General features: G+C 44.6%; 1 protein-coding gene and 1 non-coding gene across 2 annotated transcripts in view; one reads left to right on the top strand and one right to left on the bottom strand.

Moving 5' to 3' along the window:
- Nucleotides 1-48: 48 nt before the first annotated feature.
- LOC125341125 lies at nt 49-155 on the bottom strand. The gene has a single exon (XR_007208881.1). It is a non-coding gene; the product is annotated as a U6 spliceosomal RNA (small nuclear RNA).
- A 5020-nt stretch (nt 156-5175) lies between these two features.
- Baz1b (bromodomain adjacent to zinc finger domain 1B) overlaps nt 5176-16581 on the top strand; it is a 59883-nt gene continuing 48477 nt past the window's right edge. The window contains exons 1-2 of the mRNA XM_048369077.1: nt 5176-5665; nt 15354-15470. Of these exons, the coding sequence (XP_048225034.1) occupies nt 5559-5665; nt 15354-15470 (224 nt within the window). The 5' untranslated portion in view covers nt 5176-5558. The remainder of the gene's footprint in view (nt 5666-15353; nt 15471-16581) is intronic.

The raw sequence follows: 16581 nt of genomic DNA, 5'->3' as shown, positions 1-16581 counted from the left end.
ACTAAGCCACAGTCTCAGCCTATGAGTGTGTGTATGTGTGTTTGTGTGTGTGTTTCATTTTGCCTCACAAATTTGCATGTCATCTTTGTTCAGGGGCCATGCTAATCTTCTCTGTATTGTTCCAATTTTAGTATATGTGCTACTGAAGTGAGCACTTTTTTTTTTTGCCAGTCCCGGGGCTTGAACTCAGGGTCTGAACACTGTCCCTGAGCTTCTTTTTGCTCAAGGCTAGCACTCTGTCACTTGAGCCACAGCGCCACTTCTGGCTTTTTCTATATATGGTGCTGAGGAATTGAACCCAGGGCTTCATGTATACAAGGCAAGCACTCTACCACTAGTCCAGATTCCCAGCCCAGTGAGCACTCTTTTTAAACTTTTTTTTCTTTTGTCTTTTTTTGGTACTGGGGATCAAACCCAGGATGTTGCACTTGCTAGGCAAGCACTTTGCCACTGAGCTATATCCCAGCCCTCTTTGCCTTTTTAAAATTGTGGTATGTGTCTGTAATCCCAGCTACTGGAAGACAAGTAGGATAGTACAGTAGTCCGAGGCCAGTACTGCAAGTTTGAGACCCTATCTGAAAACCAAAAGCAAAAAGACTGAAGTGTGGCCTAAATGGTAGAACAAGACCCTGAATTCAATCTCCAAAACTACTCCTCACAAAAAATACTCATAAACACAAAAGGGACCATTTTAAAGCCAGGCACTGGTGGCTCACACCTGTAATCCTAGCTACTCGGGAGGCTGAGATCTGAGAATTGTGGTTCAAAGTGAACATTTTTAAATGTTTAAAGTCCTGTTTGGTTGTCCTAAGGACACCCATGATGATGTACAGTGCTCCCTGCTACACAGTTTGATGTTTGTTACTACCCTAAAAAAAAGCCTCATCCAGTGAGCTGCCATCATTTTCCTTTCCCATACCTGGTGCTGCTAGTACTTTTTCCACTAGGGCTTGAACTCAGGGCTTCATGTTCCTGATTAGCTTTTTCACTCAAGGCTGGTGCTCTACCACTTCAGCCATAGTTCCATTACTGGCTTTTTGGTGGTTAATTGGAGCTAAGTTTCATGGACTTTCCTGCCTGGGCTGGCTTTGAACCATAATTCTTTTTTTTTTTTTTTTGGCCAGTCCTGGGCCGTGAACTCAGGGCCTGAGCACTGTCCCTGGCTTCTTTTTGCTCAAGGCTAGCACTCTGCCACTTGAGCCACAGCGCCACTTCTGGCCATTTTCTGTATATGTGGTGCTGGGGAATCGAACCCAGGGCCTCATGTATATGAGGCAGGCACTCTTGCCACTAGGCCATATCCCCTGAACCATAATTCTTAGATCTCAATTTCCTGAGTAGTAAGATTACAGTTGTAACTCACCAGCACCCAAGAAGTTTTTTGTTTGATTGGTTTTTGCTGCTACCAGGGCTTGAACTCAGGACCTTGTGTTTCACTCAGTTTCCTGCCCACCCCCCCCAACAGCTGACACAACTTGAGCCAGGCCTCTAGTTCTTTTTTTTTTTTTTTTTTTTTGTCACGGGGCCTGAACTGTTCCTGAGCTTTTGTGCTCAAGGCTAGCACTCTGCGCTACCTTAAGCCACAACTCCACTTCCAGTTTTGGGGTAGTTAATTGAAGATAAGAGTCTCACGAACTTCCTTGCCTGAGCTGGCTTTGAACCAAGATCCTCATACCTCAGCCTTATGAGTAGCTAGGATTATAGGCGTGTGCCACCAGAGCCTACTTCTTTAAAAATTTTAACATAACACTGTTGGGAAAATGGAGGAGGATAGAAAAGGAATAGGCCAGACTCAATCATCAACAGGCTAGGATTGTTTATTGAGGAATAGCGAGGGACACAAACCTTCCCACGGGTTTGGAGGTTGTGCGAGGGGGTGAATTTGGAGCCAGGCTTATATGGGGTCTGAGCAAGGAGGCAGAGGTTATTGAAAGCGCCACTAGGTCTAGGAAGTTGGGGCTTTTCCATTTGGCCCACAAAGGGTTGTTTACAGCAGGGCCAAAGCAGGTTCCCATATTGAGGTTTTTGCCTGGTGTCTTGTGGGCCTGAGGCAGCAGGGTGGGAGTCAATCCTTCAAACACTACCAAATTGTCAAATGAGCATCACAGATACTGAAGTTCTATGTTATAATAGACTAAGATTGTTTCTGTTAGTTGGGAATTGGATCAGCTAGAAACAGGTCGAATTGGGAGTATTTATTAGAAAGCTGGCGACTGCAGGTAGACTCCTGTCCCAAAGACCTTCAGCCTGGAAAGCAGTTGCACAAAGCTTTGAAAGGCAAAAACCACATGTTTGGATTGGGGACCCAAGCCTAACAAATGCAAACTTTACAGGGGAACAATCAGAGTGAGCACAGCAAATCAGCTGGGGAATATTCAGGGGTGAGCAAAGCAAACTGTCTTGGGAACTGATCAGGATAGCAGTCTCTGGAGCCAAACTTTCTTGGGGTAGGACAGCATGATATATCTGCATATTCTTTGAAGCACAGCTTTTCTGGGGCTAAACATGATACATCTGCAATTCAAAGAATGGTCTGTTTTACCTCTAGGCTTGTCCAGAACTGGTTGAAAAACCCCCCTCCCCTCAGGCACCAAGACTGTGATGAAAACAGCCAAAGCTACAGAGAATTTAATGGATAAGCACCTATAAACATGGGGCTGGGAATATGGCCTAGTGGTAAAGTGCTCGCCTCAGCATCACATATGTAGAAAAAAGCCAGAAGTGGTGCTGTGGCTCAACTGGAAGAGTCCTAGTCTTGAGTGGAAGAAGCCTCAAGCCCCAGAACTGGCAAAAAACAATAACCAGGTATTTTCTGGGTCTGGTGGCACAAGCCTATAATCACAGTATTTGGGAGGCTTAGGCTAGAGGCTACTCCAAATAGCCTAGGGTACATAATAAGACCTGTGTCAAAAAACTAAACCAAATAGCTTTGAGAAAGAACTAAATTAAATTTCAATAAATGAAGTCTGAAGTCTGGAAGGTTGGGTAGGAAACCATGTAACAGACAGGAAAAAGCATGGTGAGGGTGGATATAGCCTGCAGGGAACCTGCAGGACAATGGCCAAGGCTAATAGAAGCCCCGCCCCTTCATTGAGCAGCTCTCACACTGCTCTAAGAAACTCAGGCTAGCAACCTCTGTGGCCATCCTGGGATCATTTTAAGGTTTGGAGGATAAGAAAAACAGATAGCCAAGTTATTTGCAACTTTGTAAATTCCCTTAGGAGAGCCTTAGGCTTTCTGCCTCAAACCCCCCCCCCTTTTTTTTTTTTTCTGCTGCTCCTGGGGTTAAACTCAGGGCACTGGCTCTGAACTTTTGTGTTCAAGGTTGGCATTCTTCCACTTAAGCCAGAGCTCCACTTCCAGCTTTTTTTTTTTTTTTGGCCAGTCCTGGGCCTTGGACTCAGGGCTTGAGCACTGTCCCTGGCTTCTTCCCGCTCAAGGCTAGCACTCTGCCACTTGAACCACAGCGCCGCTTCTGGCCGTTTTCTGTATATGTGGTGCTGGGGAATCGAACCTAGGGCCTCGTGTATCCGAGGCAGGCACTCTTGCCACTAGGCTATATCCCCAGCCCCCACTTCCAGCTTTTTAATGGTTAATTGGAGGTAAGAGTCTCACAGGTGCCAGGCACTGATGGCTCACACCTGTAATCCTAGCCACTCAGAAGACTGAGATCTGAGAATGGTGGTTTAAAGTCAGCCCCAGCAAGAAAGTCCAGTTAACCACCTAAAAATCAGAAGTCAAGCAGTGGCTCAAAGTGGTAGAGCATTAGCCTCCAGCAAGAGATTTCAGGGATAGCATCCAGGCCCTGAGTTCAAGTGCCATGACCAATAGAATCTCCTCCTCTTGGGGATCTCTTGTCTCCCATGCTCCTCCTTCATTTCTGGTTTAGAGAAGGCTTACTTAAATCAACTTCAATGCTCAATCAAGTCAGCTGAGGTTTCACCCACGCCTCTGGGAAGAAGTGCTATTGATGGGAAATGGTAGAGCAAATTTGGTCTCTTCCCTGCTAGGTGACCAGAAGAGGCACTGATCTAGAACCTTCCTTACAAGGGAAGTTTTCTCCCATCCCCACCCCCACCCCCAATCCCGTGTTTGCACATGTGCCTAAAGCACTTTGTCAGGGAGCTACACTCAGGCCTGGATATTCTCCAGCCTGTCTTATTTCCAAGGAAACCTCTCTTGTCCTATTTCTCCTCCTCCATAACTAACACCTAGCACAGGGGCTTGAATATGGTAGGCTGTCTGTGGGTACTATTTAATGCATTAAGGTTTATATTTCATTTATCACACACATATATATTTAAAGACAGTCTTTCTGGTAGTAATAAGGCTTGAACTCAGGGTCTTGTGGTTGCTACGCATGCACTCTGCCACTTAAACCACCCACCTCCCCACTCCCCATCCCCCCAAAAAAGATGGGGCAGCCCAATCTAGCTCGAGCTCTTGATCTTCCTGCCTCAGCTTCCTGAGTACTGTAAATGACACGTTTACCCTCATCCTTTCTTTAACATTTGCTTTTCAAAGAAATTCCTACATGATCCTTTCTGGCGAACCCTCTAGACGCGAGCGGAAAATAACTTCCAGCTCTCAATCACACTCTTGTCCAGAATAAGTAAACTTTAGCATGGCCACGGCTGGTTCTCAGGCCTGGAGAAAGTCTGGAGGTGGCTTCCCGCCAATCACTCAGAGCAGGCCAGTCCCACCGGGCATCCCCGGGCGTGGCCGAGCGCGGCGCCTTTAAGAAGGGGGCGGAGCGCGAGTGGAAAGACAAAGCCCCTGGCCGCGCGCTCCCCCTCCCCCCTCCGGCGCACCACACGGACAGCGGTGCCCGGATGTCGGTGTCGCCGTCGGTGACAGATGGCGCAATGTCTGTAATATGTGAGGGGTCTTTTGAGCCTGACCTCCTTGAGTTCTCAGACTCTCGGTCTCCCGCTGTCCCCCTCTTTTAACTGCGCGGCTGGACGCCCGCACGCCTGTCACGGGCGCTTACATAACGTGACCTTTCACCTCTTCAGACTGCCCTCTGGTGCGCTGCAACCCAACTACGCGGCAGGGGCAAGGGGGGCGGAGCTTTGGCGGCGAGCGGCAGCTGCTCTGAGCCAATAGACTGTGGGCGCTGAGTAGGTCTCCGCCTATTGGAGCATTCGCCACCGGCGCCACAGGGGAGCAAGTTAGTGTGAGCGCTGGCCCGGCGAGCGGGGGAGGAGGGGAATCTCCCGCCATTTTTCAATAATTTCCTCTGGTGCCACTAAGGAGGAGTTGTGACTGGCCGCTGCGAAGAATTCAGAGCGAAGGTTGACCCGTGGGGCGCTGCCAGGAGGCGCTGCGGGGTGCGTGGGAGCTGTGCGCCTGGGCGTTCTGCCCTATGGCTTCCGCGGAACGGCGCCGGGTGTGAGGGAGCCGGAGTTCGCGCCGCCCTCTCACCCCTCCCCTCCCCCACCTCCCCGGGAGCCAGGCGCCCGCTCCGGGCCGCGGGGCCTAGCGCTGCACCCGGGGCCGGCGGGGAGCCGCGCGCCTGCCTGCCTGCCCGCCCGCCTGCCCGCCACGCCGCCGCCGCCATGGCGCCGCTCCTGGGCCGCAAGCCCTTTCCGCTGGTAAAGCCGCTTCCTGGAGAGGAGCCGCTCTTCACCATCCCGCACACCCAGGAGGCCTTCCGCACCCGGGAGTATCCTTTGCTGTCCACGCCAGCCGGGCGCCCGGACGGGGGGGTTCCGGGTCGGGGTGGGCCGCACTTGGGGCTGCTGTCAGCACTCTAGAGATGTCAGGGGGCTGGGGAGGGGGGAGCTTGGACGCTGAACTCTGTCGTGCAGTCTTAGGGGTCTGGAGGCGCCCGATTCCATCCTGCAGGGGATCGGGCCCAACTCGAGCCGTCCCCGGAGCCTCGCGCCTCCATCCTGCCTCCGATCGCATTACTTTGTCCCTGGGCCTCGCTAGCGATGAGCGCGCCTTCGTCCTCCCAACTTGGCTTTAGGCCCTCAAGTATAGGGGCTTCCTTTGCTCTTTTTGTTTCCTTTTTTCCCCTTCTTTTAGTAGCAAGTAAACAGTCAAGTTTTTGAAATTGTACCCGCGTGGCCTCGTGATCCAGCAGGTCCGGGTCTCGACTGCGTGTCTCATCACTGCGGGAGCAGTGCTGTTTTTCTCTTCTCCCCAGTGGAGTTTAGGCCAGGGATGAAGTGACAGCGTCAGGCCTTTTCAGGCTTAGGAAGAGATCCTAGTGCCTTTCTCCTTTCCTGAGCGCACACAGGTTTGCAGTCTTGGAAGATTTAGAAGTTGATTGGTATTTGTGTTTTAAAGAAAAAAACATTTTCAAGGAATAGAAAAAACACCGAGATTGACTTAAAAAAATTGAACATGACGCTAAATGTTTTCAGTAGGAAGTCGCTGCTTTTCTCATCAGTGTTTAAGATTACTTGGACATGCATAATCATTTAGCTGAAAGTTGTATGAGTTTAATTTTTTTAATGGATGTCAGATGAATCTCTTTAAGGTGGAATCAGACTATTGTGTACTACTGTATCAGCCCTTTCCCTTTGAAAGGATAAGGTTTTGTAGGAGTTTCTGTTAGCTTCTGTGTGGGAGGAATTGTCTAGGTGATAATTCTTTTATTCTTGATCTTTGCTTGGCTGTAGTACTTGACAAGATATTCTTGTTTGAGGCAGGTTATAAATGTTAAGTATCTCTGCATAAAGACACTTGGAAAGCAAGTCTATGCTTTAGATTTATTTTGTTGTTCTTTTGTTTTGAAATAAAATATGCCTATAGCATCTTGCAATAGCTCTTAAAGGTAATTCAGTCTCCCTGTCAAATAGATCCCAGAGAGTAGATCTTGATTTGTTAAAGATCACACACATACCGTGTAGTCATGCTGGGGGTTAGGATTAGAATACTGTATGCTTCCTAGTTCCTACCTGGGAGGGCTGCTACTTAGTCATCTTTTAGTTTCGTTTCGTTTTGCTTAAGAGACAAAATCTCCCTGTGTAGTCTGGTTGGAATTCTATCCTCCTCCCTCAGACTCCCAAAAGCTGAGATTATAAGGCCTTTTGCCTTTTTTGTAGCCGAAGAGGGGACCCTGAGGATCAAATCTAGGACCTGATATAACACTGAGCAGTATCCAAGCCCTCTCATTTCAGTGCTGAGGATGAATGAACCCAGGGCCTTGTACATGCTAGTCTAGTGCCTTACTGAGTTGTGGTCCCCCATTCCCCACCCTTGGTTTACTGAGACAGTATCTTGCTTAAAAATAAGATCAAGCTAGCTTAGAACTTACTGTATGTCTTCTAGACTGTTCTCTGAACAAACTTAGCCCCTCTGTCTTGCCTCCTGAGTTCTGGGCTTTTTTCATCTTTAGTTTAAGTGTCATTCTAGTTTGCGTCTGAAGATTTAATTGAGTGCTATTAGGTTAGTTAGCTCTACTTCCAGCATTATTTTAAAGTTACCATGCATTTTAAAATATTCTTAAACAGTGGGAGTAAAAATTTACTTCTGGGAATATGATAGCCTTCTTATGTCATTGATTTCTTGAGTTGTTGATGGTCTTTGACACATGGTTAGATGTTGATTTTTCAGGTCTGTTCAGCAGCATGTAAGAAACACATCAGAGAGGGGATACATTTCAAGTCTGTAATAGGTAGAGCTATGTGGAAAATGGCCATAGACAGATACTCAGGAATGGGACAAGGCTTCAAATAGCATTTCATTAAATCAGTAAAATATATTTGTGAAGCGTTACCTCCCCACTTCCTCAGCATCCTAGGCAAGTGCTCTGCCGCTGAGCTGCATTCCCAGCCTGAAAGAGTCTGTCTGTTACCTCTCCTTTCTCTCCCTCTTTTCCTTTTTACTGTCTCCCCAGTTGGAGCAAGGATTTATTTTATTATTCAGTATAACAGGGTTAAAGTAGGGAGGAGTAAAGAGAAACATTTTCTGCTCCCCATGCAGGAAATGGGAGTTAAGACTGAAGAGTTTTTCTTGATAATGACAATTGAAACCTGGAACATATTAAATAGTATCCGAGTTTTTTATTTCCCATGCCGGTATTTAGAACTATTTAACAAAGTAATTCTTTAAAAGCATTATATATTGAGGACAGGGGAATTGCTCTCCTGGGAATTCTACAAGTGAAAGCACTTTGAGGATGGTTTATAAACAATTGTACTGTATAGTTGGCAGACTGGCATATTTCTTTATGAGGCTATTAATGCATTCATAGAGGAGAACGAATACATGGGTGAGTAACGGCTGCATTTTAAGTATTGTGATTCCTACTTCTCTTAGACTTCTGATTATATTTTTAATAAAATTTGATATCTTAATTTCCTCATAATCTGTTTTGATTGCATGTACAGTTTAAAGCAGATTTGTGTATTTTATTGGCTTAATGATCTGAGTTTGTATGCTCTTGAAGTTACATTGTACATCTTCATTAATCTTAGAGTCTATAGCTTTGAATCATGGTACATTGCCTCCTAGACTATATGAAGGCCTCAGGCTTGTTTAGGTAAGGACTAAGCCACTTGATCTTAGTTGAAGAACATTGTTTTCCTTTTTGTTGTTGTTTGTTTGTTGAGACAAGGTCTCATGCAGTTAAGCTGGCTTCCACAGCCCATTCTTTTTTTGTTTTTTGCCAGTCCTGGGTCTTGAACTTGGCCTGAGCACTGTCCCTGACTTCTTTTGGCTCAAGGCTAGCACTCTGCACAGCACCACTCTGGCTTTTTCTATATATGTTGAGGAATCGAACCCAGCGCTTCATGTATATGAAGCTTCATGTATATGTATACCACTAGGCCATATTCCCAGCCCCTCCACAGCCCATTCTTAATGTGAATATTTGGCAATGGGATAATAGACTATTTAAGTCAAGAATGGATTTAATTTTAAGTAAGAACTGAAGTTACAATGAGCCTGCATTTGATTGCATATATTGTTTTAGCTGTCATAGTTTGTGAAGTTTAGAAATTCACTACTTTTAGCATCATTATGTTGGAACTTCTATTTTATGTGATAAGAGTAGTGGATGTTATTCCTGCAGTTAATGGGTCTCTAGACAAGTCACTTGAGCTTGTTTAAGAGTTGGGTAACTTGCATTATAGTACAGTTACAAGACAGAATATTATTGGGTAGAATATTGAGCTTTTAGGTTACAATTTATATTTTCATTTATTTGTTTTGTTTTTGGACAGTCCTGAGGGCTTGGAACTCAGGGCCTTAGCGCTGTTCCTGGCTTCTTTTTGCTCAGCTAGCACTCTGCCACTTGAGCCACAGCACCACTTCTGGCTTTTTCTGTTTATGTGGTGCTGAGGAATCGAACCCAGGCCTTCATACATGCTAGGTAAGCACTCTGCCGCTAAGCCACATTCTCAGCCCAATATTTTCATTTATTTTAAGTAACAAATCTTAACTCTAAAAGTAATTCTAACCTGCCAGATTAGGGTTTTACTGTAAGTGTGGTTCAGAAAGAAAATAGAGTAAAATGAGAATCTTGAATTGATTCTATTTAGTTTTTTCACATAGAACTCTTAAAACTTGAGCTAATACTTTTTTGTGGGACGTGTTACCAGAGTTTAAACTCTAGACCTGAAATTTGCTTGTTCACAGCTGGGGCTCTTCCACCAAGCCATGCTTCCACTCTGCTTTCTTTCTCTTTTTTAATTTAGTTTAAGTAACTATATATATTTGACAGTACACATTTTAACCTTCACTTTCTCTTTCTTTTGTTTTTTGCCAGTCCTGGGGCTTGAACTCAGGGCCTGAGCACTGTCCCTGGCTTCTTTTTGCTCAAGGTTAGCACTCTACCACTTGAACCACAGCACCACTTCCAGCCTTTTTCTATATATGTGGTGCTGAGGAATCAAACCCAGGGCTTCATGTATGCGAGGCAAGCACTCTACCACTAGGCCATATTCCCAGCCCTTTCTCTCTTTTTTAACCCCTGCTTTCTGTTAGTTAAAATTGGAGATCTTTTCTGTCTGGATTGGCTTCTGAGTAGCTAGTATTACAGCCGTGAAATGCTCAGCTAGATAATGCTTTTTTAACCTTCTTACTTTTCTAGGCCACTTCCTTTCAAATTATCAAGTACTTTATTGAAAGAAACAATCCTTACAAGTCTAAAGAGAACAAAGCAGCATATTGTGGTAAGGAGGTAGCTCTTGAAGTCATGAAAAGTAGATGGATAATAAGAATAGTCTAGGATTTGAAAACATCTTATCATTTATAGCTTATACAACCTTTTGAGAATTGCTTTGACATTTTGTCTGCAATTATATGTACACCATTTGCTGGTACATAAAAACCTCAGTTGGCATTTGCTCTGAGTGGTTATTTGAGAGAGTGACTTTTTTGGTAACCTAAAATTCAAAATACATTGTAGAGGTAGCTAACTCAATAGTCTTCTGATGGGTTTTTGTCCTGTTCTTATTTTTGCTTTAATTTTGTTTCCTTTTAATGTAAGTCCAAGTAACAAGCACAGGATTACAGTTGTTACGGGTTGTATGAAGTTCAGTTTTAGGTTTTTGAGATAGATCTAATTTGCCCATTTAAAAATGTTGTCAGGGGCTGGGAATATGGCCTAGTGGTAAAGTGCTCGCCTCCTATACATGAAGCCCTGGGTTCGATTCCTCAGCACCACATATATAAAAAAAGCCGGAAGTGGCGTTGTGGCTCCAGTGGTAGAGTGCTAGCCTTGAGCAAAAAGAAACCAGGGACAGTGCTCGGGCCCTGAGTCCAAGCCCCAGGACTGGCCAAAAAAAAAGGTCAGGCCTGGGAATCTGGCTTATTAGTAAAGTGCTTGCCTTTCATGCATGAAGCCCTCGGTTCGATTCCTCAATACTGCATACATAGAAAAAGCCAGAAGTGGTGCTGTGGCTCAAGTAGTAGAGTGCTAGACTTGGGCAAAAAAAGCCAGGGACAGGCCCCAGGCCTTGATTTCAAGGCCCAGGACTGGCAAAAGAAAGAAGAAAAAGTTAAGTCTGCCAGGCCCCTGTGTCTCATTTCTTTAATCCTAGCTACTCAAGCCTAGAACTAGAGGATGGTGTTTCGAAGCTGGGGGTGGGGGTGAAGAAAAGTCTGTCAAACTAACTCCATAGTAATCAGCAAAAGCGCCAAGAGGCATAGCTCACTTGTAAAGCTGAGCAAGTGTAAGGCCCTGAGTTCAAACTGATTACTGCCAAAGGAAAGGTAATATTGTTAGAGGGCATTTGTTTTGAGATGTGTACCTTGGGTTTATGGTAGTCTCCAATAGAAGCATAATATAAGCTATGTGTAACTTGAAATTTCTTTCTTTTTTTTTTTTTTTTTTTCTTTTTTTTTGCCAGCCCTGGGGCTTGGACTCAGGGCCTGAGCACTGTCCCTGGCTTCTTTCTGCTCAAGGCTTAGCACTCCGCCACAGCTACAGTGCCACTTCTGGCCGTTTTCTGTATATGCGGTGCCGGGGAATTGAGCCCAGGGCTTCATGTATGCGAGGCAAACACTCTTGCCACTAGGCCATATTCCCAGCCCCTCTTTCTTTCATTCATTCATTTTTTTTTTTAAGTGTTTCACTAGGTTACCTACATTGGTTTGCCCATCTCCTGCAGTAACAAATTAGCCTCTAGAGCCAGGTTGGGGATTACAGGTGTACACTGCCTTTTCTGGCTTGGTTTTAAAATACTCTGGTTAGTTTCCCTTGTTCTTTTTTTGTTGTTGTTGTTTTTCCTTGTTTTTTTTTTTTTATGAAAGTCTGATTCTGTTTTGTTTAATCATCTAGATATTAGCCTCGTCCCTGGCAAGGAAAATGGACTTACTGCTTAGATCTTAGCAGATTTGGAGAAAGGTCTTGAGTGAGCATAGGTGCTTCTGACGGTTACAATTGCTGTTGGGACTTAACTTGGGATTTATCCTATACTGATCAAACACTGAAAGCCAAGATATCTGTGTATTAAAAAAAAAAATGCTGAGCGCCATGTGGCTCATGCATGTAATCCTAATTACTCAGGGCCGATATCTGAGGATCATGGTTCAAAGCTAGCCCAGGCAGAAAAATCCCTGAAACTCTTTTTACCACCAAAAAAGCCAGAAGTGGGGGGTCTGGCTCAAGTGGTAGAATGCTAGTCTTTAGCTATAAACTCAGTGCCTAGTAGGCCCTGAGTTCAAGCTTCAGGACTGGCACCAAAAAAAAAAAAGAGTGGGCTGGGAATATGGCCTAGTGGTAGAGGGCTTGCCTTGTATATATAAAGCCCTTGGTTTGATTCCTCAGCACCACATATATAGAAAAAGCCAGAAGTGGCGCTGTGGCTCAAGTGTTAGAGTGCTAGTCTTGAGCAAAGAGAAGCCAGGGGCAATACTCAGGCCCTGAGTTCAAGCCCCAGGACTGGCAAAAAAAACCCCAACCAAACAAAAACACCCCACCCCCGCCAAAAAAACAAAACAAAATATGTCACTATAGTACAGATATTGGCAGCTATCTCTTTAGTTGTGCTGTCATCTTTTTTTTTTTTCTTATTGTCAAAGTGATGTACAGAGAGGTTACAGTTTCATATGTTAGGCATTGGATACATTTCTTTCTTTCTTTTTTTTTTTTTTGGCCAGTCCTGGGCCTTGGACTCAGGGCCTGAGCACTGTCCCTGGCTTCTTCCCGCTCAAGGCTAGCACTCTGCCACTTGAGCCACAGCGCCGCTTCTTTCCGTTTTCCGTATATGTGGTGCTGGGGAATCGAACCTAGGGCCTCGTGTATCCGAGGCAGGCACTCTTGCCACTAGGCTATATCCCCAGCCCCCTGGATACATTTCTTGTACTGTTTGTTACCTCCTCTCTCATTCCCCCCTCTCCCCTTCTTTTCTTTTTTCCTTTTGAGTACTCAAGGCACCTTATTTTCCTCTGGACTTCATACTTTGACTTACTTGGATCTAGATTTTACTCATAGTTTGTTCCTTCAACTAATGCTACAGTACAGATTCTTTTCTTTTCTTTTTTTGTTTATTTGTTTTGTTTTTGTTGCCAGTCTTGGGGTGTGGACTCAGGGCCTGAGCACTGTCCCTGGCTTCTTTTTGCTTAAGGCTAGCACTCTACCTCTTGAGCCACAGCGCCATCCTCGGCTTTTTCTGTATATATGGTGCTGAGAAATGGAACCCAGGGCTTCATGTATATGAGGTGAGCACTTTACCACTAGGCCATATTCCCAGCTCCCATCTTATTTTCTTGCACAGCACCTGTGGCTCTGAAATGTGGCAACTGATAGTGGGTTTGTATGGAAATTTGCCAAGTATATGGCATTAACTGTGTTATTCTCTTTATTTCTTACAAAGACCAAACAACTAAAGAGTAAATGATCTTGACAGTGTAACATTAGAAACACAGAAACATTTGATAAATATGTTTAAAAAAATGCTTAGCACTTTTTCTTGAGGTATTGGAATTAAACCTAAGGTTTTGTGCTGTCTTGGGTAAATGCTTTACCACTGAGTGGTATTCCCTATCAGCTAATGTATAAACTCAGGGAAGCAATAGGTATTTGTTAGAAATAGCTAGGGATGTTAGGGTGTTGCATAGGAATATGGACACCAATTTTTTTTTTTTTTTTTTGCCAGTCCTGGGCCTTGGACTCAGGGCCTGAGCACTGTCCCTGGCTTCTTTTTGCTCAAGGCTAGCACTCTGCCACTTGAGCCACAGCGCCACTTCTGGCTGTTTTCTATATATGTGGTGCTGGGGAATCGAACCCAGGGCTTCATGTATATGAAGCAAGCACTCTTGCCACTAAGCCATATTCCCAGACCTTGGACACCAATTTGAACAGAACTCAGCAAGGCAAAGTTTACTTCTGCAGATGGGTGCTCCATCAGCCAAAAATCTGGCAAGTAAGCACACACACAGAACAGGCAGGCTGCTCCCTTTTTATCCTTAACCCAACAAGCCCTGCTCCTCTGCTCACATTGGCTGAGCTCAGTGGTTGAATAGACAGGATGTAATTAAAATTCAAGGAGCTTTATAGAGATCTCAAAGTGTAGTAGGAAAAGGATGTAACTAAAATGTAATTAACAAGGGCCAAGCTACCTGGCTCTAGCAGGAACTTTTCAGAAAACAGTTCTCTCAAGATTAACCAGCAGCAAACTATTTTGAGAGAAAAGAAAAGAAAGCAGTGTTTATTCTCTTTCTTCCTTCCTTTCTTTTTTTCCAGTAATGTCCTGGGGCTGAAACTCAGGGCCTGGGTGCTGTCACTGAGGTTTTTCCACCTGAGGGTTAGCTCCAGTTTTGACTGTTTTGTGTGTGATTAATTGGATATAAATTTCACAGGCTAGATGCTGATGGCTCACACCGTAATCCTAGCTACTCAGGAGGCTGAGGTCTGAGGATCAGTTCAAATCCAGCCAGGGCAAAAAAAGTCCCCATGGCTCTTATCTACAATTAACCACTCAAAAATTGGAGGTGGAGCTGTAACTCACTGGTAGAGTGCTAGCCTTGAGCAAAAGAGCTCCCTGACAAGTCCCAGGCCCTGAGTTCAGGCCCCACGATGGACCAAAAAAAAGAAAAAGTAGTCAGAAGAGTCACACACAGACTTTCCTGCCTTTGCTGCCTTTGAAACATGGTCCTCAGATCTCAGTCTCCTGAGTAGCTAGGATTAAAGGCGTGAGCCTCCAACATGTGGCTTGATACATTTTTTTAAAATGAAATTTAATACTGTTCACACCTTGTGATGTGGAACTGGCAGATTGAGAAAATTGGGGCTGGGAATATGGCCTAGTGGCAAGAGTGCTTGCCTCCCATACATGAAGCCCTGGGTTCAATTCCCCAGCACCACATATACAGAAAATGGCCAGAAGTGGTGCTGTGGCTCAAGTGGCAGAGTACTTAGCCTTGAGCAAAAAGAAGCCAGGGACAGTGCTCAGGGCCTGAGTCCAAGGCTCAGGACTGGCAAAAAAAAAAAAAAAAAAAAAAAGAGAGACATTTAGGGGCTGGGAATATGGCCTAGTGGCAAGAGTGCCTGCCTCGTATACATGAGGTCCTGGGTTCAATTCCCCAGTACCACATATACAGAAAACGGCCAGAAGTGGCACTGTGGCTCAAGTGGCAGAGTGCTAGCCTTGAGCAAAAAGAAGCCAGGGACAGTGCTCAGGCCCTGAGTCCAAGCCCCAGGACTGGCCAAAAAAAAAAAAAAGAATATTTCATTTGTACTAAAATACTAATAGTTATTAAAATGACAAACCATTCCTATACTTTAATCTTAATTTGGTTTTAGGCTTGTCACTTAAAAACCAGGATTCCATTTTTTCTTCTGTTGCTGTATATTAGGGAAAGAACATTATAGATCTTTTCTGTAGCTAAGTATTTAATGAGGATGGATTGGTTGTGTTTGTCGCTTGCATATTTTCCTGAGCCACTGCTGACAGAGAGTATGAAGCCCGCTTGGAAAGGTACAGTGAGCGTATTTGGACATGTAAGAGTACTGGAAGCAGTCAGCTCACACACAAGGAGGCCTGGGAGGAAGAACAGGAAGTGGCTGAACTGTGAGTAATGGGCATTGCTCTCTGGCACCATCTTCACCTTGTTAGGAGAGGGGAAATATCAACAATGAAGCCATATTTGTATTTAAATTTGTGGGGGCATATATACTCTGAAGTACATTATATTTAGTGTGCTGTGTTGATGTATGGGTGCCTTGGCTTGGCTTAGAAGCATTTTGCTAATAGCAATGTGTGTGCAATATGGTTTTATGAATGCATGTACTAGGTATTGGCCAAGCCTTTGAGTGTTGTGGGTTTTTTTATTTTTATTTATTTTTATTTTTTGCCAGTCGTGGGCCTTGAACTCAGGGCCTGATCACTGTCTCCAGCTTCTTTTTGCTCAAGGCTAACATTCTGCCATATGTGCTGCTACGGCCACTAGGCCGTATTCCCAGACCCTTGAGTGTTCTTGCTCTGTACTTTTTACCTTGTAAATGCTCTGCAAAAGTGATTCTAAACATACAAGCTCACAGAAGCTGTCAAAACTATAGGGGGTGTGTGTGTGTCTGTGTCTGTGTCTGTGTGTGTATTTATTATTGTAAAGGTGACATACAGAGAAGTTATAGTTTCATAAGTCAGGTAATGAGTACATTTCTTTTTGGATAGTGTCACTCCTTCCTTTGCTCTCTCCCAGTTTTTCCCTCCCGTCCCCACCCACAAATTGAGTTCATTTTCCACATAGAAGTACACAACTTTGAGGATTGCTTTTCTAGGCTGGGAGGTTGGGTTGTGAGTCTTAAAATTTGTTTTCTCAAAGTATCAGGTAGATTATCAAAGAAAATACTCAGAATTTGGGAAATAGAGGCAAGTAGTGCCTTCTGTACTCTTAGCATTCAAGAAGCAGGCAGGATGATTATGAGTTCAAGGCCAGCCCGGGCTACATAATGAGGCACTATCTTAGAAGAACAAAACCAAAAAAAGTAGAAACTAGGGATGGTACTCTTAGAATTTGGAGAAAATGCTTTTTTCTTACTAACTTGATAAGCAGGTAAGCACTGCCGTCTGTGCTATATAAGGGCAGAATTTAGTGGTCTAATACTGTTCTGTCCTTCTGCAGGGATTCTGGTAATGGCAATTGGTCAGGGCTCGATCTAGCACCTGTTTTTTCTTTGGT

This window comes from Perognathus longimembris, chromosome 1 (assembly GCF_023159225.1).
Source record: "Perognathus longimembris pacificus isolate PPM17 chromosome 1, ASM2315922v1, whole genome shotgun sequence".
Taxonomy (NCBI): domain Eukaryota; kingdom Metazoa; phylum Chordata; class Mammalia; order Rodentia; family Heteromyidae; genus Perognathus; species Perognathus longimembris.
This window is presented reverse-complemented; position numbering and strand designations above follow the sequence as displayed.